The sequence below is a fragment of the Trachemys scripta genome, chromosome 16, assembly GCF_013100865.1.
Source record: "Trachemys scripta elegans isolate TJP31775 chromosome 16, CAS_Tse_1.0, whole genome shotgun sequence".
Taxonomy (NCBI): domain Eukaryota; kingdom Metazoa; phylum Chordata; order Testudines; family Emydidae; genus Trachemys; species Trachemys scripta.
In genome coordinates, this window is record NC_048313.1 from 28,311,774 (window position 1) to 28,338,921 (window position 27,148).

Sequence of the window (27,148 nt, forward strand, 5' to 3'; positions counted from 1 at the left end):
CCCCCCCCCCCCCCCCCCCAAGAAAGGAGGAAGGACTCCAGGGATGGCCCCAGGCCAGCCCCCCAGCCTGGAGCTTTCCCTGCCAATGGGAGCCATGCTGCTTTCTCCCCTTGCTACAGGCCCCTCGGAGGAGCCAGGATGAACCCCCCTCCCAGTATCTAAAGTGGCAGAATTGGGGGGGAGGGGGCAGGGCGGAGCATGGAGAAGCACAGGGGGTTACTTGCCCAGCTCCCCCTCCCCCCCATGCTCTCACCTGGAGGGTCTCTTGACAGTCAGCGAGTTCCCAGGGTCGTTGGCCACGGTGGAGAGGGACAGGGTCGACTGGGAGTACACCTTGCTGAGCCTGGATCCTTGGGGCGGGGGGGGGGGGGGGAGAGCTCGGTCAGACAGCGCCCAAAACATCCCCCCCAGCCCCCCAAACAGGCACCTCCCTGCCAAAGTTAAGTCAGACTCGACTCCTGGGCCTTCCAGGTCCTGGAGTAGGTAGTTCGGCTGCGTGAGCTGGGCAAGGGGTGGCTCCCATGAACCCACCTCCCCCTACCCCCACTGTCCATGAACCACCCTCTCCCCTCAGCCGTACCGAGGAGCCCCTTGACTGGGCTGCGGGCCAGGGCCGAGTCGTCACAGAACACCGTCTTGGGCCGTCCCTTCTTGAGGGCGCGCACCGTGGTTGGCTTCTGCCGCAGCACCTTGTCCAGGTCCTCCATGAGCTTCAGCTGGTGGCGCCGCAGGTACTCCTGGCGTGTGAAGTCACCGCGCCGCGGGCTTGCTTCCTCCTCCGGCCGTGGGTGCTCCTCTGTCTGCAGCCTGGCACACGGAGTATGGCCATGAGGGGCTGGGCTCTGCCCCAAAGCCCCCCAGCCAGCCCTGCTGTAGGGCTCCCTGAACCCCCCCCCCCCCCCCGCGCTGCTCCCCCCCCCCCCCCCCCCCCCCCCCCCCTGCGGCCCGTAGCCCCGGGCCCCCCCCCCCCTGGGCCCCGCCCCCCCCCCCTCCCGGTCATGCACTCCCCCTGGGTGTCATCCTGGCACCTGCCTCCACCCACCTGACATGGGCTCCTTCCCTGACACTGCCCCTGCTCCTCAACTCCCCCCTGCCCACCTGGCTGCCTCCTCCTTCTGCTCCTTCTCAGCCTCCAGCCACTGCTTGCGCTGCCGCGCCTCCTCATTGCGCCGCTGCTGGCGCTCCAGCAGGCTGGCCCGTTTCTGGGCCATCTCGTCCTCCGGCTTCTCGTCATCCTGGGCAGGGACAGAGCTAGTGAGCAGGGAGGGCCGGGGTCTGCAGGTAACAGTGATGGGTGGTATGTGGGCACACAGCAGCCCCTGGGACAGCAGGCACCGGGCACAGAGGGCAGCACTGGACATGGGGTGCTGCCACAGCTCCAGGGAGGGAGGGCACATCCCCATGAAGCCAGAACAAGTCTCTAGTGCATCCTGGGTATCCCACCACTCCCACCCACTTGCCAGCTCCACTGGCCTCAGCATCAGCCCCAGGGGCCCCAGAAAGCCACACAGCTGAGGGCAGGGTCCAGCTATCCCAGCCCATGGCCAAGCCGGGCCACGGCCCTGCTGCTTCAGAGGGAGGGGCAGGAAGCCACCCTGCTCAGGGGCAAATACTGACCATGCAGGCCTGTAACAGCAGTGGTGTTACCCAGACCAATATCTAACCCTCAGAGCCAGCTAAGCGCCTGCCCTGGGCACTATCCTGAGGCAAGGAGTTCCCCAGGGGAATGTGTCATTTCCTAGGCAGTCCTACAGCTATGGCTTGCGAGAGCTGGACGGCAGCATGAGGCCCAGATCCCTTGGCTGCTCTCAGGTCAGTTAATCCCCTGCAGTGTCCCCCATGCAGCCCCAGCATGTGGGAGTTAAGCAAAAAAAGACAATAACTAGACCCAGATCCAAAGATTCTGAGGTGCCCAACTCCCATGGACCCTACACCCGCATCCCTCCACAATGTGTTCTAGGCAATAGTCCAGGGATTCTCAAACTGGGGGTTGGGACCCCTCAGGGAGTCATGAGCTGTCAGCCTCCACCCCAACCCCGCTTTGCCTCCAGCATTTATAATGGTGTTAAACATATAAAGAAGTGTTCATAGTTTATAAGGAGGGGGGGGGGTCTTACTCAGAGGCTTGCCATGTGAAAGGGGTCACCAGGACAAAACTTTCACAACCACTGCAATAGTCTGATCGTGGCAGAATCCAAAGGGTTAGCTAACATCCCATAGCACTGCCCCCACATGGCCCACTGGGACAGGAGCGACCCCCAGCCCAGCCACCAGTCAACGCCACAGCACCAGAGGGGCAGGACTGCATCCCAGCCAGCCCCCTGCTGCAGACCCTAGGGGAGGAGCTGCTCAGAGGAGGCACCTGGGGGAGGCAGGGAGCCAAAAACAGCAGCCCCAGGATTTCCCTAGAGGAACGAGCTGGCTGTGACCCAAGAGAGCCCAAGGGGAGGGGGAGGGAACCCCACAGAAGCCTGAACCAGCAAGTCTCCCGGTGCTGGGGACAGCACCCCTAGAGGGGAAAGGCCCCATGTGCCATTCCTGACACGGAGCCGGCCAGAGCAGTAGGGAGCGGGGCAGACTGACCTGGGAAGGTCATCTAGTTTTACGGGGACTGTCTGCATGGGGGATGGGAGAGCAGGGGGTGACTTTACTTGAGGGACAATACCTGAGCCAGGAGGGGGATGGGGCCAGGTAACACCTTTGCCCAGAAAACTGAACAAAGGCTGGAGGAGGAGCTGGGGGGAGAGTGGAAGGAAACGGCTGCAGGGGAGTTTCAGTTTGAAGCTGGCTGGAAAAATGGAGGGAACCCCCTAGGGTTGGGGTCTAAGCTCCCTGCCCCCCAGAGGGACCTGGCTGAGGGGTCCTGGTTGTACCCGCAAGCTCTGCTTAGGACTGCGTTCCTGTCGTCTAATAAGCCTTCGGTTTTACTGGCTGGCTGAGAGTCACGGTGAATCGCAGGAAGAGGGGGATGCAGGACCCTAACTCCCCCCCACACTCCATGACAGCCCCCTAGAGGGGAAAGACCCTGTGTCCCATTCCCTGCTCCCCCCTCCCCAGAGAGGAGCACTCCCAACCCAGGGGCTTCTGTGACAATGGCGGGTTGCTGTCCTGAGTGGCTCTGGCAGGCAGCCCAGTGATGGGCCATGGGAGGGGTACCCTGGGGCAGCGGGGATGTGTGGCTCTGTCCATGTGGCCTAGCTCTCACCTTGAAAAAGAATCCCAGGCCAGCCCGTGGCTCCGCATCCATCACCTCGGTCAGCGACTCCTCCAGCGAGTCGTCCCCGTCACCCTCCTCAGCCTGGAGGCTGGACAGTGGGATCTCAATGAGGCTGCTCCGCCGCTCGCCCGGCGAGGACACATCACTGGTGCCGTCCCCAGACACCCGGGCACTGCCCATCCCGCCCTGCGGCACCACGGAGGCCACAGGGCGCAGGTTGCCCTGGGTCTCCAGCTCAGGGGACTCAAGCGTCTGCTCTGGCCCAGCTACCTCCTCCGAGAAGTGGATGGAGGAACGGGTCTGCATGGGCACCTGGCTGGGCGAGAACTTGCGCAGGTGGGGCAGGGTGTCCACGTTGTGGGGAGGCGTCAGCACCCGCGTCAGGGGAGGCAGCTTCAGCTCCACAGGCCGGGCATGCTTGGGACTCTTGGGGGGCATGGGGGCAGCCTTCTTGGGGGCTGGCTGGGGTGAGCGGGGCGCAGCGGGGACGGGGGGCTTACGGGAGGGGGAAGGCGAGGGTGAAGAGGACGAGAGCTCCACGGAGCGGGGTGGCACGAATTCCCGGCTGGCCCGTGGGGCGGGGCCCTTGGGGGCCGGGATGACCCAGGCCTGGCTGGGCTTCTTCTCCTGGAGCAGGCGCTGCTGCTGCTGGCTCAGGCGGTGCATGTCCAGCTGCAGCGAGCTCAGCGCCGTGTTCAGCTTGGCCACGGCCCGGTTGTAATCGCCCAGGTTCTCGTCCAGTGGGGCCCCCTTGATCTCCGGCGAGAACGTCACCTGCTTCTCCAGGCGGCCCTGGCCTGGCCCCTCCTCCTCAGCCTGCACCTGCAGGCTGCCCCCGTCCTCCTCTGCCTCCAGCCGGGCCAGCCGCTCCTCCAGCGACAACTTGGCCTCCCCCTCCTCCTCCTCCTCCTCCCCCCCCTCCCTGCGTTTGAGCTGCAGGAAGGCGCTCTTGCCCAGACGCTGGCGGTGCTTGGCAAAGATGGCCTCGATGCGCTTCTTCTGCGCCTCAATGGCGCGGCGCTTCTCCTCCAGCCGGGCACCCAGCTGGCTCATCTCGGAGCTCAGGGCAGGGCTGCGGCCAGGACTGTCCTCAGGGGGCACGAGGCCTGCCTCCGAGCTCTCACCGGTGCTCTTCTGCAAGGCCTTGCCCTCAGGGGCCGCCAGCTTCTTCTTGCGCTCGGCGAAGCTGGTCATGCGCACGCCAGCACCTGAGGAGCCTGCGCTGTCGGGCTGGGAGCTCAGCGAGCTCAGGCCCGAGGAGGTGTCGTCCTTGGTGCCAGGCAGGCGGGCAGGGTCCTCAGCGTCCGAGTCCAAGCTGCCGTCCCCGGGGGGGGTGGGGCCCTCAGCACGCCCGTTGGGGGGCCCGCTGTGGAAGCGGTAGACAGCCAGCGCTGGCGGGGGCTCTGGCGCCTGGGTGGGCTTGGTTGGCTCTGGCGAATGCAGGTAGAAGCCATCGGCCGCCCCCTCGGGGTGCAGGCGCTCGCTGCTGTGGATGATCTGCAGGGCCTCCTCAATGGTGGGCAGGTCGGGGTACCCGTCCGCCAGCCCGTTCTCCACGGGGGGGCCCTCGCGCTCCACAACCCCCTTGGCAGACAGCGCCACCTTGTGCACTGTCCGGTGTGGCGCCACCAGCCCATTGGGGGCCTCGTCCTTGGCCAGCCGCTGGGCAGCGTCCTCGGGGAGGGGGCCAGGGGAGCGGGCCAAGCGGGTGGGCACAGGTGCCAAGCTGTCCGAGCTGATGGAGCGCAGCATGCCCACGGGGTTCCCCATCACGATGTCCACGTCACTGTCCAGCCCAAAGGGGATGCTAAATGACACGGCCTGCGACAGCGGATGGCTGCAGGGAAAGGAGGGGTGAGGGGCTGGCCAGAGACAGGCCCTGCCCCCAGAAAGGGATGGGCCCCACGTTACCATGCCCACCCCAGAGTGGAACAGGCCCTGCCCCCTGCACAGATCACAGAGGACTGCGAGGACAGCAGGGGGCCAGGGTCTGGCTATGGAGAGACAATCCCTCCCCAGGCCACATGTGCCAGCTCTGGCCCCTGCACAGAGCTGGGGGTGGGGTGGGATGGGCTGAGCTGGGGGAAGGCTCCACCTCCCGTATCCCCATCCCCACCCCTACCATGGGTTAGGGCCCAACACCCAGCTCCTGGCCCAGCCCCCACACCTGCGATGCTCCCCACCCACTCAGCCCCTTCCTGCCTCACCTCAGCTGTTTCTTGCTCCAGGGTTTGCCAAATCCGCCCTCCACATGGGACATTGAGGTAGAGTGGTGCATGGAACCTGGGGCACAGAGCTATGGTCACACAGAACCCCCCAGACAGCCTGGAGCCCCCAAGCCCTTGGGACCTCACATCAGCCCCCTGCTGCAACAGCCCAGAGCACCCCAACCCTCAGAACCCCACCCTCTCAGATGGCCCATAGCCCCCAACCCAAAACCATCTAGGGACCTCACAGAATGGCTCAGACCCACCCCAACACCTTGGGACCCCAGCCTGCCAGCCCTCTAGGATGACTCAGATCCATCCACCCCAGCCCCCACCCCAGCCAGCCCAGAAGCATCCACCCCCCCCGCCCCCCCTAGAATAAGCCAGAACTGTCCCCAGCCCCCTCCAGGATGGTTTGGGGGCAGGGACTGGGTCTATAGGGACCTGGGCTGAGGGCGTTACAATGCCTCTCTCTACACCCTTATGTGCCATGGGGCAGCACAGGGGCCTGGATGCCAACTCAAGGGGTTAGGGCCAGATCAAGCTAGGTGGGCCTTGGAGGTCCCCCATTTTTTCCCCTATGGGGGCTCTGAAGCTCCTAGCTAGGGACTCTCGCAGACAGCAGGCATCGGTCAGGGGAGTGTACCCCCAGCTAAGGTCAGACCAGGCCTGAACCCCACACAGCCCCAGCAATAGCTGGAGCCTTCCCCGACCCCCAGGGCCAGCGCAAGGATATTTTGCGCCCTAGGCAAAACTTCCACCTTGCGCCTCCCCTCCCCCGGAACATCGCTTATTATAAAAACTTTCAAAAATGAATACAGTGGAGTTACATCTTACGTGGGGGTTAGGTTCTAAGGTCAGCGCGTAAGAGGAAAATCACGTATAGTGAAAGTTACCATAAAGTACAGTACACACAGCATACACTAGAACAGGGGTTCTCAACCTATGGCAGGCGAGCCGATTTTTTTTTTAAATGGCAGGCTGCAGGATCCGGTGAACGGAACCCCAGGCCGGCGGACGGAACCCTGGGTGAACGGAACCCTGGGTTGTTCACCCAGGCCGGCAGGAGTCTGAGCGGAGCTGCCGGTCTGGGGTTCTGTCTGCCGGCCCCTGCCAGCTGGGGTCCCGGCCGCCAGCCCGCTCAGTGAGCAGAACCCAGGCCGGCGAGCTCAGCAGCGGCCGGGGCCCGTAGCTTGCAATAAAAAGATTTGCATGCCACCTTTGGTAGGTTGAGGACCCCGGTTCTAGTGTACACAGTGTATACTGTACTTTATGGTAATCTTCACTGTATGTGATTTTCCTCTTACGTGCTGACCTTAGAACCTAACCCCCGTGTAAGATGGGACTCCACTGTAGCGTAAAAAAGTGGGGGGCACCGCTTTTTGGCACCCCCAAATTTTGGTGCCGCCTAGTTCGCCTAGTGGTTACACCGTCCCTGCCGACCCCGTGGAGGGCAGGGCATCTCACCTAGCGAGCCTCTGAGCGGGGACTGCGGCTGCCCGCCTGGCAGGAGCGGGTGTAGGAAGCTGAACACCGGGGAACCACTGCAAGGGAGACCACACGTGAGGCTGGAGCACATTAGATCACACCTGAGCCACAGGTGCCAGCTCAGCACCACCTGGCCCCAGAGGAGACATCTGAGCAGCACCCATAGGCACCCTGTGCCAGCCCACCAGCGGGCTCCTGGCTTTGGGTATGGCGAACATGGTGTATCCCACTGCTGGGGATGTCGTCACACAGGCATTCACCAGGGGGAGTTCTGCCTGGGTCGCAGCCTAGCAGGGGCAGTGATTTGGGGCAGAAGCCAGCCAGACTCAGATTGGATTTTACAAACTAATTTCATTCCAGTTCTGCCCTGGCAGGAAGTTAACTAAATGAAGCTCTGGTCAGGATGGCAGGGAGAGCCGTGATTCATAAGCCAGGACTCCTGGGTCCTGGAATGGAGTGGGGGCTAGTGGTTAGAGCAGGAGTGGGGAGTCAGGACTCCTGGGTTCGATCCCCAGCTCTGGGAGGGCTCTGCCAGGAACTCCCACAGCTGTTTTGAGCCAATATCCTGTTCTGAGGAGACCCAGGTTGGAGGAACAAAAACCCACTTAATTGGAAAAAAAATCCAATTGTTTGGAGGGAGGAGGGGGAGAAGAGGGTGTTTTCTTTTGGGGGAGGGGCAGTCCAGTCTCACAACCCCGCTGAACGTTTCTCTTCCTGGGTGGAGGAGGAAACTGCCTCCGTATCAATCCCCCCACACACACACACACACTTTCCTCCTCCCCAATCATGATACACTCTCTGCCCCCAGAGGGGGGGACAAACCAATGGCTGCAGGGGTCCCCTAGTGGGTCACAGCTGATCCTGCCCAGGCCCTATTTAAGCTGGCAGGCGAGTCATGGCATTAGTACGAGCCCAGCCAGGGCCTGGAAAACAGCATCCTAGCAGAGACTCCAGCCCCCCAGCACAGCCCAGAGGAACCTCCCGAGCTCCAAGGGGGTGAAGAGAGGTCAGGCTCCACAATACCTCCGAGACCCACCAGCTTTATGGAAGAGTCATCAAGAGCTCAGCAGGAGGGAATGACCCAGTGCTACCAGTCCAGTCAGACAGAAGTGACCTGGTGAGAGCGCCCCCTAGTGCCACACTGGGACCAGCACTGACTGCCAGGGGAAAGCGCCCCCTGCCCCTCACTCACTAGCTCCTAGGGTACCACAGCAAGACCTGCCCACCATGCCAGGCGGCAGGGGTGCCAAGACTCACCTATTGCTGTTCCCACTGGTGGGTGTCAGGGAGTCGCTCATTGAAGGTGGATCTGGAAGGCAGGCAGGGAGCATGAGTCTCTGCCCCCAGCCACTCCTGGGGGACGGGCATGGGTGGCATCCGCCCAGGCCAGGCTGCCAGCCCCACAACCCCAACCTGAACAGCAGCCAAGATCCTTCAAAGGGCTTCGCCAACACAGGGCCTTTGTTCTGGGGCTGGGCTGAGCCAGCTCCCAACATGCTCCACTCCCACTCCTCCCCTGCCCCGACCTTGGCCAGGGAGCAGCAGCCACAGCCCGGACAAGGTGGCTGGAAGGGGGGTGGGGGTGGGGGGAGTTCCCCGTGGCTGGGGGATGCAATGAACCCCCCACATCTTCCAGGAGCAGTCAGTCAGCAGGATATCCTAAGCTGGACCCCAGGCAGGAGATATCTGCCCCTTTCAGACAGGGCTCCCCAGCCCCCCCTGTACCCAACTATGATCGGGGGGGTACAGTGCCAGCCAAAGGGGAGAGATTAGAGGCACCTTTGCCCCAGGGTGACGTCTGGAGGAGACGAGACACCATCCCCCCAGACTTAGCCTGGCCCAGCAGGGACTGACAGGGCCCCCGGTACCTTTGAGTCCCCTCAGCTCCTTGGGGCGCACAAAGTCCGGCTTGAGCACCTCGAAGCACAGGAAGAGCTCAGCCAGGAACACCCCAATGTTGATCTGCAGGGGGGGCAGAATAGCTGCTCACATGTGCCAAAGAGGCCAAAGCAATAAGATCCCCCCCCTAGCCAGGAGAGAGAGGATGGACTCCCCATTCCCCCCCTCCCCACAGGGGTGTGCAGACCAGGAGCAGGGTGCCCCCCCCCCCCAGACCAAGGCACCCGTGAGCACAGCAGGGACTCCAGGGCTGGGGGCACCAGTCCTGGGCCCAGCCCAGAAGGGGCCCTTTGTGCCAGGCTGCACAGCCCCAATTAGCACAGCCGGAGGCGCCGGCCAAGGCCTCATTAGGACCAAGCTGGGCTGTTCCGCCAGGCTGGCTAATCCGCACCCTTCTGCCTCAGTGGAGAGCAAGGGGCGCAGGTGGGGGGGCTGCAGTCAGAGAGCTGGGCAGAGCCCCCCGTCCCTAGAAAGCCAGAGCCCAGGGCTTTATGGTTATGTTTAACCTGGCCCCAAAGTTCGCACCAGTATAGGAGGGGTGTCCTGCCAGGGTGAGTCCAAACCAGCCACCCCCCTGCACGCAAGTACCCATGGCTCCCCTCAATGAGCTCCGTCCCCCCGCCCCAAGCTCCCACACCAGCTGGAGCAAGTCTCCCTTGCACAGGGCACTGCCCACATGCTGGGGGCACCTTGGCTCAGGCCTCCCCAACCCCACTCACCCTCAGCACTGGGGGCACGTAGAGCAGGTCCTCCAGTGCCAGGGGGCAGCAGCTGCCCAGGTACTCCGTGCAGAATTCCTGGATGAGCTGCAGGTTGTAGAGGCTGTCGGCCACCGACATGGTCTCCTTCAGGCACACGTCTGCAGGGAGTGGGACATGAGTGCTGCCCTGGGGACTGCCCCCCAGACCCACCCTCCCCCTCCTGGCCCCAGGGACTGCCCTGCCCGACCTGCCCCTCCCCAGCCAGGCTCCCCACCCCTCCCCCTCCCAGCCCCAGGACTGCCCCACGCAGCCAGCACAGCCCCCAGGCTCCCAACCCATCTCTGCCTGGCACCCCATCCTTAGTCCAGCCCCACATTTGAACTCACCCTCCAGACGCACCACATCAGGGCAGTAATAGTGGATGGTGGCGGCGATGGCACCCCCATTGGCCAAGTCCTTCATGCCCATGACGGGTGTGAAGCAGGGCGTCTGTTTGGGCAGCACTTTGTCCTTCCGGTATCGGATCTGCCCAGAGCAGAGAGAGAGGGGGGTGAAGAGCTGGAGGGTGCCCCCCCACGGGGCGGGGGGGGGGGGGGGGGATTGCAAAGTCAGTGGCATTGCAGTCTCCTCCGCTCTACCCACCACCCTCTCAGGTCAGAGGCCCTCAACTGCCTAGTGACCCTGCCCCCTCCCATCACTCCAGCTGTCCCCAGCATGCTAGCTACAGACCCCCTATTCTCCCAGCCCCCACCCCCCACAGGGGTCTCTATGGCTCAGCAGACCACTAGTGCCCCCATTCACACCCAGCCTTGGGTTCCCTCTTCCAGGGCTCTTCTTCCCCGTGCCCCCAGCACCCCACTGAGAAAGGTCCACTCATCCCAGAACAGCTCCCCCTCCCATATGGGGCATCGGGAAAAGGCTTCGTGCTGGGAGGGACCAGGCTCCCTCAGGGCAGGGGGGCTGTGGCTGGGGTCCCACGGGGCAGAGCAGCCAGGATGAGCTGTGACCTGGGGATGCTACCCCCCCCCCCGCAGCACACAGCACCCCCTGCCCATCATGGGGAGGAAGGCGTTTGGGGGCAGCTCAACACAATAGCCCTGCCCCTGAGTCTAGGGCTGCCCTACTGCCCCACAGGCCTGGCATGGAGGGAGGAAAGCAGGAAAGACAAGCCAGGGGCCCCCACTCTGGGCCAGGCCCCCCTGCACTGAGAGGCCCCAGCTGGGTGAACAAGACACCCCTTCCTGTCCTGCCCTCAGGTCACGGCAACACTCGCCACTCGAGCACAGGAGACGAGACGACAGCCAGCAGCCCGGCGCAGGGAGAGGCACACAGAGCCGAGCAGGGCAGGAGCGTGCAACTACAGCGGGGAGGGGCACATCCAACAGACAGACGGCCAGCGGGCCAGACAGACAGCCTTGCGAAGGCATGAAAAAAAAGGGGGGCCAAAAAAAAAAAAAAGTTATGGGATGCCCTGTTATTCCTGCTGCAATGAGCCCCTGGCAGGGACTGGGGAGGGAGAGCTCCCCCACCCCAGCAACATTGCATGGGGAATCCCTGCCCCCTCCAACACACCACAGCCTAGACGCTGCAGGACCCCAACAGAAGGGGGTCAGGAGACCCTATCGGAATGGGGGGAGGGCAGTCTGGTCCAGGAGCCACCAGCTGCTCCATTACAGCCCAGCGGCCCCATGGGCCTGTGAACCAGACTCCCCCACCTCCCTGACATAGGCTGGGGGTGCCAATCCATCCTGTGCTGCTCCCTTGCAACAGCATCCCCGTTGGTGGAAAGCAGAGTCCATGGGGCTTACCGTTCCCTAGCAGGGGTGGCGATGGACACTTCAGCCAAACACACGGCTGCCCGTCCCCAGCTTGGGGCAGCTCCTCCAGGGGTGTCCATCACCTGGGCCACCCCATATCTAACCTGGGGAGGGAGGCACAGTGGTGTGTATGCTGGCACAGGGAATCAAACCTGGGACCTTCAGAACTAGGAGGGACCCCCTGGCAAGACGCAAGCTCTTGGCCACTGGGTGGGCTGCGGCCACTAGATGGCACCAGGACGCTAGGCCTGTGCAAACACCCTATCGCTCCCCAGGGGCAGCCTTTGGGGGGCAAAGCTTCCTTAGCATAGACTATTACATGTGACTCTCTTGTACCCTGCAAAGTCAGGGGGGAGACACATAGTGGAGCACAGACCTGTGAAAAGTTGGGGGGAGCAAACCAAGGTCTGGGGGAGCTGCCCCTATTGCCCCATAGCAAGTGATGCCCCTGTCATTCAGGCCAACCCATCAGGCCCGGAGGCCACTGCACTTCCAAGCCTTTCAGCATGGGCAGGGCCTGCTGCTGGGGGCAGGGGCATTGCAGGAGGAATAACCAGCCCCCCCGGGCAGGGGATGGAACACAACAAAAACAAGCTCAGTGGGTGCGGCAGGCACGCAGCAGCGGGCACAGCAGGGCACAGGCACTGAGTGATACGTTACCACAGGAGGTTTACTCCCCGACTCCTTCAAACAAAAAGCGATGGCATGCTGGATGCAACAGCAAAGGAAAGAGAAACCCTGGTCAATGCGGGGGCCCAGCGGCTGCTGGAGAGAGCGCCACAGGGAGGGAGCTGCTGCCTGGCCAGGCCTGTGGGGGGCGCCACTCTACAGCCCTTCCCTCTGGGGCACTGCCTTCTGAGCCTGCCCCAGGGTGCCCCTCTCCTAACATGCAGCTGGGGTCCCTGCAAAGATGCCTCCCTATAGCCCAACTCGACTGTGGGGCACCCCTCAAACCCAGTGCTAACCTAACCCTGGGGGGTGGGGACCCTCCTGCTTGTAGCCTGGACCCCAGAGCACTGGAGGCCCTAACCCCTAGAGGGGGATAAGAGCAAGAAAAGAGAAGGGGGGGGGAAATGTGTCATGTGACCAGCATGCTGCTTTTGATTGGCTGTCTGACTCCCCCTCTCCTGGGTCTCTTAGCTCATTACTGAACCCAACTCTCCCCAGTGCAGCCATAGGGTTCGTTTTGGGGGTCACAGGCTGGACAGTCCTATGTTCCCTTACCTGACCCTCCCCCCACATGGATCCTGAACCTGGCAAGAACCAGGCAATGCCCCTCCCTTCCCAGCCACCAGGAGGGGATTCACCCCCCATCCCGCTCAGCGGAGCAGATGCCACAGACCTGTGTGTAAGAAGCTAAGAGACTGAAGAAGGGGATACATGGGGGGGGGGGGGGGGGGGGGGAGGGAGAGGGAAGGAGGAGTTGTGAGCAAAGGATGCTGGGATGCATTCACCACCGTCTGCTGGCCTCTAGCGATGGGCACCACCCACCACCCCCCAGCAGAAATCCCCCACAATGGGGTCTGACAGGGCATCTTCTGGTCTGAGCCCAGCAGACTCACCACCCAAGAGAGCCCCACCTGGACCATTGAGGATGCTGCCTTCCACCCCCAAGGGACAGGATGGCATCCAGGGGACTCAGCCTCCTCCACACCCCCCGCCCCCCCATGAGCCAAGCCCAGGGGTGGAGAAGGAATGGCCTTCCTACAGCAGGCACCTTCCCACAATGCTCTGGGCCATCACCCCTTCCAGAGTAGGAACTTCCCTTAGTGCTGGGGCCTCTCCTCATCACCCCCCACAGGGGCTCTTCCCCCACAGTGCCCTGGGGCCTGCCCCTCTTCACCACCACCCACACAGGGGCCATCCTTCCCACAGTGCCCTGGGGCCACACACACCCCAAAGTACCCTAGCGCCTCTCCCTACCTCTCCTCCCACCCCCCACAGGGGCCATCCTTCCAACAGTGTCCTGGGGCCTGCCACCTCCCTCTCCCCTCCCCTCCCCTCCCCCTCCCTGGGGCCATCCTTCCCACAGTGCTCTGGGGCCCCCAACATCCTTTGCTCGGGGTGGGGTGGGGGGTCTCCTGGCATGCAGACCCACAGCCAGCAGCGCTGGCATGACATGGCCCCGGCCACCAGAGTTGGCTCAGGAGAGGGGAGAGTAAATAAACCACCCACTTACAGGAACCAGTTTCCAGTACCACCTGGTGGGACACTGATGCGGAGGAAGGAGAAAGGCCACAGGAAGGAGGAGAGAGAGACGCAGAAGAGAAGAGTCACACAGCGAACCTCCATGGGCCCGCGGGCAGCCACACAGGGGTCACGCCAGCTGCCCCAGGGCAGCACTGCAGCAGGGGAGGGCAAACTGCATACCCAGCTCTGGGGGAGGGGCGCTCCGGTCCCCTGAGTGCAGGAGGAATGCATGGAAATGCCCCCCCACCTCTGCTCACCCCCAGGCACGGAGCTGCCCCTTGCTCACCCAGCAGCCACCAGGGCAGCACTGGGAGCCAGAGAGCGCTGCCCAGAGGGGGAAGCATGGGGTGGGAGGGAAGCACGTGGGGGCAGCAGCTAGACTGGGACCCATCACCCCCAGGAGGTCAGAGCACACAGAATCCCTCCCGCCCCCCCAACACACACACACACACACACACACACACAGGGGACATTCAGCAGCAGACTTGAGGATGGACAGTGGGGGAGGAGGGCCCTCCCACAACAGGGCAGGTGTCTCCTGGGGATAGGTTCGTCCATGGCCTCCGGGGACCAGCCACAGCCCCTCCCTGAAGGAGTTCATGCTACCAAGCCCCGGGAATACCCCATGGCCCCAGCACACCACGCGCCATGGTGCAGTGGCCCTGCCCACTCACCCTGCTTTGAATTAGAGGGCCCCACACAAACCCCCTCGTTCCCCCATAGGAAGACCTCAGCACAGTGCTAGACAGACCCACCTTGGGGCCGCTTGCTGGGGACTGGCCCTGGCCCTCTGTGCCAGGCGCTGGCTGCTGCGAGCCCTCACGCTCTGTGCTCTCCTGCAGCTTGCGGTTCACCTGTGGGGGACAGGGACAGGTTAGTCTGTGCTGGGGCAGGGAGAGCCCCCCAGCCTGGAGAGAGCCCCTCCCCCGCTGCTGCAGGAAGAGGGCAGCTCGGCATGGGCTTGAGGGCCAGAGTCGCTAGGGTGGCAGGAGACCACTCCCTGCATCAGATGGGGGCTCCCACTCAGAGCAGTGTCTGGGGAACAAGCATCCCAAAGCTAGAGGGCACCAGGGCTCCCCCCACATGGCTCCCCCCACAGTTCCCCCAACATCCCACCATCGTACCGTGTCCACCCAGCAGAGGAGCTTCTGCTCCCAGGAGCTGGCGCCAAGGTCGGTGCCAGGGGGGGCACTCAGTGAGTGGGTGGATTCCACAGCAAAGGCTATCATCAGGGAGTCGATCACTGCCAGGTGTGCGCCCTGCAAGGAGAATGGACCATCAGACACTGCCCCTGAGACCCCATCACCAGCCCCCCCCCCCCCATGCTACCCTGCCCCAGCTTCCCATGGAGAGACAGGACTGTCAGACACATCCTCACCTGCCATGCATCCCAACCCCATGACCCAGTCCAGAGAGCACACCCTGTGCCAGGCCCACACCTGGGCCCAACCCAGAGATTCCCCCACATGCCCTGCCACAAGAAGGGACCGACACTGCCCCAACACAGAGCTCCCCCACCCCCTGCCATCAACCCTGCACCCCAGACACCCCTCACCGCCCACTGACAACACCCTGCAGGGAGAAGGGACCATCAGACACCACACTCACCAGATACATCCCCAACACACACCCCTGCCAACCCTGTGCCTTGGCAAAACCTAGAGACCCCCACAGGCCCTGTGGGGAAAAAGGTCTGTCAGGCACTGCCCTTTGCAGCCTCACTCCCCTCAACTCCATGGCCTTGCCCAGCCTAGAGACCCCACCCCGCAAAGAGCCACTGCCAACCCCACACCAGCCAAGACACTCTCATCCCCATGAACCTAAACAGCCTGATGCCCGCACTCCCATGGGCACAAGACCCCTGATTTACACCCGCCTGGGGCACCGGGGTGGGGGCAAAGAGGGTTTTGGGTGAACACATGAGAGGTACCCCCCACCCCCCCGCCACAGAAGCCACCCTTGGCCCCAACACTGGCACGCTGCAGGCTCAGCTTGGCCAGCGAGTTGTCAGCCCAGGCCCTTGGTATTTGAACGGGCCCTACACCAGGCTTATCGCTAGCCACAGGGCCTCCATTCCCCACAGTTAGGGCAGCCCCCAAGGTTCACCCCATAGGCACTGCCCACAGTCAGAGAGCAGGACATGCACCCCAGCCCAGGGAGGGGAGCAAACAGAAATACTCTAAGAGCCAGAGGGAGGGAGCCCCATATTCTCTCCCCCCCACCCGGGCCAGGACCAGGGCTGGGAGCAGCCAAGGATACCTGCAGCCACAGGCCTCAAGGTGCCCGCAGAGGGGCTGGGGGCCTCTGACAAGTCAGCACCAAGGGTCAGGAAGGCTCAAGAGAGGAGAGCGAGAGGGTTAATGGCCCCAAGCCAGCTGGGTCCATACAGATACTAGAGCTCCAGGGCATTGCTGTCGGGCTCAGCCCAGACGTGGACCTCACTGCTGGGGCAGGGCCTGCAGGTAACCCAGGCCATGGCAGCACCAGGCCCACTGAACTTAGGCTGTAGGGCCTGGCACCACGACAAGCTTACATACCTTGGGGAAGGCAATGGCAGCTCTGAGGGAGCAAGGCCTAATGGTTACAGCAGGAGACTGGCACCAGGACGCCTGGGTTCCATTCCCAGCTCTTAGAGGAGTAGGGTCCAGTGGTTTGAGCAGGGGAGTCAAGACTGGGTTCTGCCCCTGACTGGCTGTGTCCCCTCAGGCAAACCCTTTCAGCCTCAGTGCCTCAGTTTCCCCCTCATCAACTAGTGACTCTTTCCCCTCCCCAGGAGAGTGACACGCCCAGCCCGACTAGGTGAGACTCCCACCAGGCCCCCTCAGAGTGGGGCAACTTCCCCATAACCTGGCAGGGACTGATCAAGACATGCATCCACCCCACACCCTCCCCTCATTGGAGCACAGGGAGCGCGGGGCTACATTCTCAGGAGCTGATGGTGAAAGCAGAGCCCGGGGTGGGGGGCAGGGCTGAAGGCAACAGGGCTCCCCAGCACCATGGGGCTGTTGGACGAGCCAGCTGGAGCCATTAATATGAACCTGTGAGAGTGAGGGGGTGGGAGGGCAGGGCCTCACCAGGGCTGGACTGACAGGGTCCCGGGGTTCATGCCAGTGCCACTTCCTCTGCCTGAGGTCTCCCATGTGCCCCAGGAGCAGGGTCCCAGCCCCCTCTGCTCTGCCGGACAAGGGTAATAGGATCCTCCCACAAGCCAATTATCCCTGCACAGATCCCCTGGCATCCCATTGTGGCTAATGTTTAACCCGATTAGTGCAGCTCCGACCCTGGTACCAGAGCTCCCAGCTCCTCTCCCTCCCCAGCCTGGGAGGGATCCGGCTGGCTGTTGCCTAACACAGCAGCTCGTCAATCATTAACACGAGCCCATCCCCCATAGGCCAGGCACGGGCACCAGCCTGGGTGTGACAGAGGCCCCGATGGCAGGGTCCACACCAAGCCTAGAGACTCCAGTGTGCATTGGGCTCCCCTCTTCCTATCTGGACAGATCGTATGGCCCCCCCCCCCCCCCCGGGGGGGGGGGGGGGGGGGCAGGGGCGGATCCCAGACACAGGAGGCAGCTCAGGTCAAGGTCCCTGGAGAACTGTGTCAGACGGAGCCTGCCCGGAAACCCCCAGTTGGGGGAAGAATCCCAAATTAGCCAGGCCTGGGCTGTGCAGGGGCAAATTAGGGGTGTTATGCCAGTATCACCTAAGGAGCTGCCCAGGGCAGAACCACGGGGCGTGGGACAGGCAGTGGAGAGCACAAGGAGCACTCGCTTTCCTGAAGAAGGCAGCCCAAGAAGGGTTTCTTGTGTGTATCCGGGGGGTTAGGCTCTCCGCTCCCCGGGCCTAGACTGACTGGGGTGGGCGGGTGGGGGGAGAAGGGGCTTTTCTGACAGGGATTTGGACTGGAGGAAACACCAGCTGGGTAACAGATCAACCCCAGTTAGCCTGCAGAACTGCCTGCCACTGGATCTCAGGGCAGGTCAGAGAAGGAGCCAGATGTTTTCCATCCGCAGTGGGACAGCGTCAGCTCCATTAGCTGGGGGAGATGCTCACAAAGGTCATAAACCTTCACACCCGCTTAAGGCAATCCCAGCCCCAACCTCCAGCTGAGTCCCCAACAGGGAGAGAATTTCCTCCCATGCAAGATGTAAAGAGCCCCCTGCCAATGAGGGGTCTGTAACTGGCCAGCAGCAGCCACCAGGGACCAGAGGCACGATCGCTGTGGCAGAGGTGGAGAGTCTGCGCTAGAAGGACACGCTGATCAGCCCTCACAGCCAGGGCCACTGGGCCAATGCCCTCTCTAGCCTCCGCTACGCAGTGGGGGAGGGGATGACAGACCAGCGCAGTCTTGCTGGGCAGACGGGCCCCTCCAGCCCTGTGGGATTTAGAGATGGGGATTACAGTGCCATGGCAGCAGGGACCTGGCAAGGCTCCCGCGAGGATGGGGAGCAGTGCCTGCTCGGACAGCGATGGGGAGCCAGGCCAGGGTGCAGGGACCTGGGGCAGCCTGGCCAGCTGGCACAGCAGCTGGCATTGAAGGGAGTCATTCTCCCTCCCCACAGCCACCGAGCCAAAGCCAGGCAGGACGGGGACACTCTTGGCAGGTTCATGCCCTGATAGCGCCCCTAGAGGCTGGGCTAGACAGCTGGGAACCGCAGCCGTCCGCCTCCCCAAAAGTCCCCTGCCAGGAAGCCCAGCCCGAAGGGCAAGGGAGCCCTGCCCCGAGCTGCCCACTCCTGGGAGTCAGGGCTGAAGCAGGTTCCTCCAACCCATCCTCCACCACCCCTCCCTCCCAGCGGGGCTGCTCCCTACTGCCCCATCCCAGCAATCAGCCCAGCCTGGCTATCGACCCTGCGCCGCAACTGGGCACCCCCGCGGGGTCTGTGGAGCAGCCCTGCTGGGAGGGGGGAGCCAAAAAGGGCCCAGTGTCCCCCTGCCCATACCCCAGCTCTCCCAGGGTGCCCACCCACATCTGCAGGGGCTGCAGGTCCCAGAAGCATCAGGCCTCAAGACAGGCACCAGGAGCCCAGGACTTGGTGCTGCCACTGAGCGCCACCCACACCCTCCCAGGGCAGCCCAGCTACCAAGGAACCCTGCTGGGGGCACACGGGAGAGCCCGTCACATGGCTGTGATTCCCCCCCGCCTCCACCTAGAGCTGTGTGTGGCCCAGAGAACTGGGTTGTGCCCTCACCGTGCCCTGCATGGATGCTCCCCCCGGGGCTCTGAACCAGCCGTGGCTCTCTATATATAGCATACACACCCCACTCCCAGCCTGAGCCCTACAGCCAGATCACCAGGGCAGCATTAATAGCAATCCGAGAGCAGCTCACCACGCCAACAGCTGGGCCCCCGACCGCCCCACACAGGCGGGTTTATAATCTCCAGGCTACAGGAGCAGACCCCCTCCCCGCAAGATCACCCCTGGATTTAAGCAGGCTGGCGAGACCCTCCCCCCACAGCCTCTGGGACTTATCCAGCCCAGACAGCAGCTGCTCCCAGCAGAGCTGACCTGACTTCCCAGAGCCCCTGGCTAGTGCCACCTTGGGGCCCCCAGTCAGGAGCCCTGTGCTCACACACACACACACACACACACACACACACACACACACACACACCCCTCCATACAGCAGCCCCCTCTACCTTTTACACCTGGACACCCAGCAACCTGGCCCAGCCTAAGGAGGGGAGGGGGCCCCTCTCTGGGTTTGAAAGTCCCCCCCCCCCGCACCCACAGCAGGCCGGGCCCCCAGCTCCGCACCCCGCCTGCAGATGGCCCCCCCCCCCCCCCACCCCCATGGTGGTTCAGGTGTCAGCCAGGATCCCAGCTCGTAAAGGCCCCACCCTGACGCCAATGCACTTCCCAGACCTGCAGGGGGAGGCGGCAGCCAGGATGGGCAGAGAGGGGGGGCAGACCTGCCTAATCCAGGGTGCCTGCTCCCTCCCACCAAAAAAATGCATCAGCCTCCCCCAGTGCTGGGCTCATGCCCTTCCCCATAAGAAGCCTACTCCAAGGGGCACCACAGCTCCCACTCCCTGCCCTGGCAGCATCTGCCCCTTCCAATGCCCAGCCTGGGCCCCAAGCACCCTCCAGCCTCGGCCAGCCAAGGCCCCACTGGGCACCTCCCACAACCATGCACTGTCCTGGGTGTCCAGGCACCTGGCACCACAGGACACCCTGCAGCAGAGGCTCCCTCTCCACACAATACATAGAAAAATCCCTGGAGAGGACATACCCGCACACAGGGAGACACCCCAGGGGCAAGGGGCAGTCTGGAAGCTGCCCCCCCCCAGGCTCTTTGAAGGACCCTAGACAGACACCCCCACACACACATTACTGCACTGGAACATGCACCCCTGAAGCAGTCACCAGACAGTCCCTCCACCCTGGCCCTTACCATCTTGATGGGTTTCTGGCGCAGGTCGGCCTCCTTGACGGCCTTGTCCTGGTAGGTGGGGGCCAGGCCACGGCGCCCCAGCAGCGCCAGCAGGGCAGCGTTGTCCTTGGGGGCGGACGCGGCCGCATCGTCAGGGGGCAGCACCTGGCGGCAGGCCCGGCAGTAAATGTCTGAGGAGAGCAGCAGGCGTGTCACGGGCGGCTTGATGTGCTCCTGCTCGTATTGGTCTGTGTAGAAGGGGTCGCGCAGCTCCTCCGGCACGTTCTCTGCAAGAAGAAGGGGGTGAGGAGCTGCTGAGGGGCCCCTCACTCACCCAAAATCCCCACAGATCTCCCATGGCTCCTCATTCACCCAGAACACCTCACTAACTATCCCCCAACAGCCCCTAACAGCTCTCCCATGTCCCAAATAGTTCACCCCATTCACAGTCTCTTGAATCCCCATGGCCTCTCTTCCCCCACCCCCACCCCAATTCCCATGGCCCTCTTTCCCTCCAGAGTTCCACTCTGAGCCCTCCACTCACCAAGCCCCAAAACTCCCCCCATGATACATTCCCCCTATAGGGACTCTGGAGAAGGAACCGATTTCCCCCATCACTCAGTGCTAGAGAAGGGGACCCCCAGCCCTTGTGGGGCCCCACAGCAGCAAGCCTGGCTCCCACCCTGATTCCCAGCTCCCAGACAGGAGCTGCCCCCGCCCCCCACATGGCGCCTGTACAGACACGTCCTGGGGTATGAGAAGCAGGGGCCGACATGTCTTCCCATGGGCCATGGCCCTGCTGCCTCCCTCGCCCAGAGCTGCCAGGCGTCAGGTGGAGGCGGATGGAGCCGACAGGGTTCCCAGGCATGGGGAGGGGCGAGCAGGTGCATCAGGATGGGGGGGGGGGTCACTCCCGGGGGCAGGAGGGGCATAGCAGGCATAGCAGCCAGCATGAGATAGAGCACAGGGGGATGATCCCAACTCTCGCAACCCCCCAGAGCGCACCCACACCCCAGCCAGCCCCTCCAGCAACAGGGAGCCCCAGAACAACCAGAGTTTTTGGCTTCCCCTCAAACAGCAGCCAGGAGAGACTGCAGACAGACAGCCCAGCTTCCCCCCACCCCATGTCCATGGCCTGGCAAGGGCCCTGTCCCACTCCAGCCCCACCCCCCACCACTGCCCATGGACTGGTGAGGGCCCTGTCCCATGGTAGCCAGGCACTCAGTAGCTCTGGGGGTAGCTGGCTGGGCCACAGCCCAGCTTGGGTTTGTGCTGGGACCACACAAACATGGCCTCCAGGGCTTGGAGCTGGAACAGGGAGGGTCCCAGCTGTGGCCCATCCAGGTTCCTTCATTCCCTAGCCCTGGGGGATCCCTGCACTGGCGCCTGGGAGCCCAGAATCCTCCCAGCCCTCTCTGCCCCTCATCCCAATCCCTCAGAGAGCAGTGCTGACAGGACCAGCCAGGGCTCAGAGCCTCCCACCCAGCCGCTTCCCCTCCATACCTCATCCCCTGCGCAATAGCCATTGACCTCCTTCCCCTTCATTAACCCCTGCCGTGCCAGCCCACTGTAGTTGACCCCTGTGCTGTGGCAGGGAAGAAGAAGGGTGGGTCACTAACCAGAGACCTCATAGCTACACAAGACCTCCCATCCTAGTGTCACCTGCCTCCCCAGCATGGCCTCCAACCTCTCTCAGTGCACTGCGTCCGAGCGCAGAGATGATGCAATGCGGCAGACTGGCTGAGGTGGAACCCACTCCACACCCTGCCAGACCGGGTCCCTGCCCAACTACGGGAGAACCCCCACTAGCAGTGCAGGGGCAATGACACCACTGGGCTGCTCCAGCCCTCCCACTGCCAGTCCAGTCACCGCAAGGCGGGCTCCGCCAAGACTGAGACAGGCTCAGCTGGGACCCAGTGACAAGCAGCAAACTCTCCCAGGAGGGGCTGAGACCCACTTCCCTGCGCTGGCCCAGCCTCCCACTTTGCTCCCCCGGGGGGGGGGGGAAGAGGGGAAGGGGAAATAAGTTCAACTCTAACACTTCCTCATGGCTTGCCATAGTGAGATTCAAGATGGCAGCACATGGGAGTCAAGAGCTCCCAGCCATTGCTGAGGGGTGGCTGGAGGCACCAATTCCAGAGTCTTGTGCCACCCCATCCCCAACAGCAGGACTGAGCCAGCACCCCTAGCCCCTCCTAGCAGAGTGCCCCGGACGGCAGGCAGAAGCGGCAGCCAGTCACCTTCTTAGGAGGCCCCACAGCTGCTAGGAACAATTCCTTTGCACCAGCCTGATCTGGGGCACTTTGGGGTGCCCCCCCTTGCTGGCCATGGAGCTGGTACAATGCCCCCACACACACACACACCCCCATGCAGCACTCGGGGGTTAGTCTTTGCCATGATGGCACATGCATTCCAGGTGCTCCTGACTGGAACCCCTGCCCACTCTGCCATGGGCACCCCCAGTGCAGGCACCACCTGGCTCCCCACATCATGAGTTACCCCCCTCCCCCCAAGAGATGGGGTGCCAGGATCTCTCACACCTCCTGCAACATAATCCCCAGGCAGGAGCCATTACGGTGGAAGGGAAACCGGCCAGGCCGGCTGCTCCTGGCCCTGGGCCCAGCCCCAGCAGACTTGTTGGTGTTACCCCACAGCCCCACACTGGGAACTCGCAGGACAGATCCTGGAGCCAGGGGAACTTACCTGGGGGTACAGTTTCCAGGGAGGCAGCACCCCAAGCCCCATCCCCTTCGGGGGGGGGGGGCTGCTGGTGGAGAGCATCAGGGAGGGGGCTCACCTCACTCACCCCAGGCTAACCAAGGTGCAGAGGGAATTCAGCCAGAACAGAGCCATTGGGATTAATGGAACCTGGGTGCAGAGGTCACTGTGCCAGCCCCCCGCCACAGATGGCTACTGGGGCAGGGGGATCACAGCTGGGCGCAGACACACCAGCCCCATACTAGGGGGAAATGGGACTGATCAATAACCCAGATAGTGCCACAGCTCCCACCAGCTTCAGCAGGTTGTTCTCAATAGGGCAGTGTGGGAGCCAGGACTCCTGGGTTCCATTGCCAGCTCTGGGAGGGGAGTGGGATCTAATGGGTTAGAGCAGGGGAGCTGGGTATCAGGACTCCTGGGTTCTCTCCCTGGCTCTGCCCCACTTACTGCTAATGACCCCGACATTTATGTCCAAGATAACATAAGGGGGGCAGGGCGCAAACACCCCTTACAGTCCCCTCTCCCGCCCACACAAAGGGGCAGGAAGAGATGGGTCCTCTTGCTGCTGTTTTCTATGCAGAAAGGATGTAAAACATGAGATTTGTGCATCAGCTCCCACACCGCCGCGCGCACACACACACACGGGGGGGGGACATTCCTGAGCGGGGAGAGTGCCCCCCACCCCCAGGGAACAGGTGGAGCAGCCCACACGGCTGAGTCAGCATCACCTGACGGCAGAGTCCCTGCTGCACACGGGACTTGCGGCTCCGGCACGGAGACACCACACCCCCCGTGGCACCATGCCCACGACACCCGCCCGCCCCTCCAGCGCCCGACGCTGGGAACAGCCAGATCCCAGGACGGGGTGGGGGTAGTGTGGGTGCAGACACCCCAGCCCCCCGGGCATAGCTATGTGGCCCCGGCTTAGCACATCGGGGCTCAGCCCCGCTACACATCACACGCCCCAGCAGTATCTCTGCTCTGGAGCAAGGAGCTGTGTGCAGGACTGACAGGAGGAAGGAGCAGACTGGGATTAAGGGGCCCTGGCTGGGATAGCGGGGGGCTGCACTGGTTCCCAAGCAGCTCCTGATGTTTGAGATTGGCAGAGCCCAGCTCCGGGGGGCAGAGTGGTGACGGGCAGTCTCTGGGGAAGGAGAACAGGCCTGAGACAGCCACAGCAATACGCCCTGACACACGGCCCCCGGGACCCCGCTGAGGCTGGGTGAGTGGCAGGAATCAACACAAAGGGCCTGCGTGACAGAGCTGGGGGGCTGGAGTGCGCAGCCCTGCTCCTGCCCCTTGGGGTGACTGGCCAGTAGCTCCCTATGCGGACCTCAGCAGGAACCCACTAGCTGCGGGGCTCCAATAACAGCCCCCCAAGAGATCAGTGCGGAGCTGCCAACAGCAGCAGAGAAACAAGGGCCCAAACCTGGGGAGTCAGGACTCCTGGGTTCTCTGGGAGCCCTGCCCCCTGCCACTAGGGCAGGGAGTGGAGGAAGGTCCCAAACAGCTGGGCAGCTGCCACATCCCACCCCAGAGGCAGCTGCCTCCCTGCCCCGGGAGCTCCATGCTGGTGCTACCAGCCCTGGCGACGCAAGCCAATGAGCTAATCCCACCCCACTGCTTGAGCCGCTTATCTGGGCAAGGCTGTGAGGAGAACGCGGCAGCGCTGGGTGGGCGCCAGGCCTCCCTCGCCCCCGGGGAGCCTGCCCGGCTTTATCTCGGATAAGCACAGCTGGGAAGCAGCCCCTCCCCCAGCCTGCCAGGCGTACAGAGGGGAGCCACGCACATTCAGCTGCCCAGAGGTGGGAGCTGGGGAACTGGGCCTGGCACTGCCCTCACCCCACACAGAGCACTCCCTGCACCCCAAACACCCGCTCTCTGCTGCGGGAACGGGGGGGTGGGGTGGGCAGAACTGCTCTGAGCAGCGGGAGGGAATCCTGGAGGGAGGCCGGGGGGTGTGAAGGGAACAGTCTCCAAGGCCCCAGCATCTCTCAGGCACCAACCCAGGGCACACTAGCCTCATCTGCAGAGTCCCCAAGCTGGGCCAGCCTGCAGTGGGAGCTGGGACCAGGGCACGGTGCCACCCGGCCTCCTGGAGACCATGAGGCATTGACACAGTCCCCAGTGTGTGCCCGGAGCTGGGCCCAGCCCCTGGGGCCTGATGTCAGGGATCCCTGCAGAGCCTCCACCCGGCTCCCACAGCTGGAGGAGGCTGATAGGCTCCAAGGCCAGAAGGGACCACTGTGATCATCCAGCCTGACCTCCCCGGTTCATTCCCCCGCAGGCTAGAGCAGGGTGGAAAGAGAAAGGGCCAGTCTTGCTGTAACAGCCAGCAGCAACAGAGAATCCCCCACGCCCTGGGGGAGCTGGTCCCTCCCTGGTAAAAACATGCACCTTATTCCCAAGCTGAACTTGTCCCGCTTCAGCCTGGCTCGGGGCAGGCCTTTGTCTCCTAGACGATGAGCCCCTCGGCCAACAGCGGTTCCCCACATAAGAACTCAGACTGGGATCAAGTCACCCCTCCTTAACCTTCTCATTGTTTAACTAAATTGAACTCCTAGAGTCTATCACCACTGGGCAGCCCCTGAGGCTCCCCTCACATGGGGCAGGAGGCACTGGCACAAGCAGACACCCACAGACTTGTCTTCCCCCCTCCCCCAGCTCACCCTAGCTCCAAAGCGCTGGGACCTGCAGCCACCACCGCAGCATATCTCCATCAAATAAGAGCCCATGCTGTGCACGCCAACAGGCAGAGCTGCACAGGACACGAAGGCCCCTGCACGCACCCTCCCAGCAACTCAGGGCCAGCCCCTGGCCATGTCCTGGAGATGGCAGCCCATGTTCCTGCTCCAGAGGTGCCAATGCCTCCCGTGCAGCCAGGCCCAGAGAAAGGCCCCAATCCTGGGGCCGTGAGCATTGCTGCCAAGGGGGATTCTTGACCTACGTGTTGCCCCCATCTCCACAGCCAGGCCCCAGGGAAGGGCACAGACCATACTGAATCCCATGCCCAGCTGCCGGCCTGGTCACTCATAGGGCATGCCACTGGCAGGGAGACCCACACAGCACCTGCACCCAGGACATGCCACCAGCTTCATGGTGGGAACGCTTGCCCACTCATCCAATCAGGCAATGGGAATACTATTGTGTGACTTTCCCGACCAATCAGCCAACACCGCTTCAGCAGCGTGCGCAGCCAGGGGCCCCAAACGCAAGCACAGACCGGACTGGCTGGTAATGTGGCACGGCACAGCCTCCATGCCCTAGCCAGGAAACCAGCAGCCTCCCACAGGACACCAGCAGCCCCTTTCATTCTCCCCAGCACCCAAGAGGCCCCTATCCCACCTCACCCACCATCATCAGGCGAGTCCTTGGGTGCTGAAATGGGGATAATGGTAACTGACTGGGAGACCAGCTCAGAGGGGGTGTTTAGACACATGCCTAACTCCCAGCCCCCCCACTCTAACCCACTAGACAATGCCCTGCCCCCACCACACCAGCCAGAACACCTCCCAGCACAGCTTCCCCATGAGATGCCAGCTTCTCCGCCCCACAGGAGGCATATGCAGGTGCCGGAGGAACCACGGCACGAGACCGGGGGCCTGCACAGATGCACATGATGTGAAACACCCAGCCGCTTGGCAGGAGCCAGGCTTGAAACTCAGCTGCAAGGGAGGGGCATGGCCCCTGGAGACAACGGGTCCCAACACGCCGTGCCACATGATGGCTGAGGGCCAGGTGCAGCAGGGCCTGCTGGGGCCTGTAGTCCATGCAGCACATGAGTGTCTGGAACGATGTTAGCTGAGGTAAGAAAGGGGCACATCCCTCCTGACTCCAGTGTATTAGGGCATCAGCTGAGCCTCAGTGATGGGGGAGGAGATCAGGAAGGAAATCTCCCAAGCTGGGATGGGCTGGCACAGTCCAGACATGGGCCTGGGGAAGGAGAAGGCACCCCCTGCCCCCACCTCCCAGCAGGGCCTGCTCAGAGCTGGGAGCTCAGGCTGCAGGAACCAGCAGGCTGTGCTAGGAGTGGGGGCAGCAGCTGGGAACCAAGAACTGGAGGTGGCTCCAGCAAATAGGAGGTGTGGGCAACCAGAGGCAGAGGGCACAGTGACCGTGGAGGCCCAGGGGTTAAGGCAGCACCAGGACTAATTGAGAGCTGTTGCACATGGCTAACCAGCCAGGATAAGAGAAGAATATAAGCCGAGTGGCTCTCCATTCCTCCACCCACCCACAAGGAGGTCATGGCCAAGAAGCCAGCACCCTGTAGCCCCCTAGAGCCAGCAGCCTGGGGCAGGGGATTGCTGGGAGACAAGGCTGACAGGGCCTGTCTACACTAGGCAAGGAGAAGCTGCAACAAGCCACTCCACGCAGTGCCTGCACAGCTGTCCCCAGTGGGGTCCCAGGCCAGCTCCAAATAAGGGGACTGCCCATCCCTAATGGGGCAAGACAGTCCTGTACATTTCAAGTCCTGGCCCTGGGCTAAATGACTCTTGGACAGCATTTATCCCAGATTCCCTGTGGAGCCGCTCTGCAC

The 27,148-nt window shown here is 63.1% G+C and overlaps 1 protein-coding gene across 5 annotated transcripts in view; it reads right to left on the minus strand.

Annotated features, from left to right (window-relative positions):
* CAMSAP3 (calmodulin regulated spectrin associated protein family member 3) overlaps positions 1-27,148 on the minus strand; it is a 36,879-nt gene that overhangs the window by 3,703 nt on the left and 6,028 nt on the right. For 2 of the 5 annotated variants that reach the window (XM_034792403.1, XM_034792407.1), the window contains exons 2-16: positions 19,915-20,180; positions 14,644-14,778; positions 14,275-14,373; positions 13,509-13,541; positions 11,990-12,037; positions 9,899-10,037; positions 9,531-9,670; positions 8,781-8,874; positions 8,170-8,221; positions 6,892-6,968; positions 5,425-5,500; positions 3,206-5,054; positions 1,099-1,235; positions 581-807; positions 254-350 (exon numbers count right to left, since the gene is read on the minus strand). In XM_034792403.1, coding sequence (XP_034648294.1) covers positions 254-350; positions 581-807; positions 1,099-1,235; positions 3,206-5,054; positions 5,425-5,500; positions 6,892-6,968; positions 8,170-8,221; positions 8,781-8,874; positions 9,531-9,670; positions 9,899-10,037; positions 11,990-12,037; positions 13,509-13,541; positions 14,275-14,373; positions 14,644-14,778; positions 19,915-20,180 — 3,469 coding nt within the window. The remainder of the gene's footprint in view (positions 1-253; positions 351-580; positions 808-1,098; positions 1,236-3,205; positions 5,055-5,424; positions 5,501-6,891; positions 6,969-8,169; positions 8,222-8,780; positions 8,875-9,530; positions 9,671-9,898; positions 10,038-11,989; positions 12,038-13,508; positions 13,542-14,274; positions 14,374-14,643; positions 14,779-19,914; positions 20,181-27,148) is intronic. The other 3 variants (XM_034792404.1, XM_034792405.1, XM_034792406.1) reach the window with 3 other exon arrangements.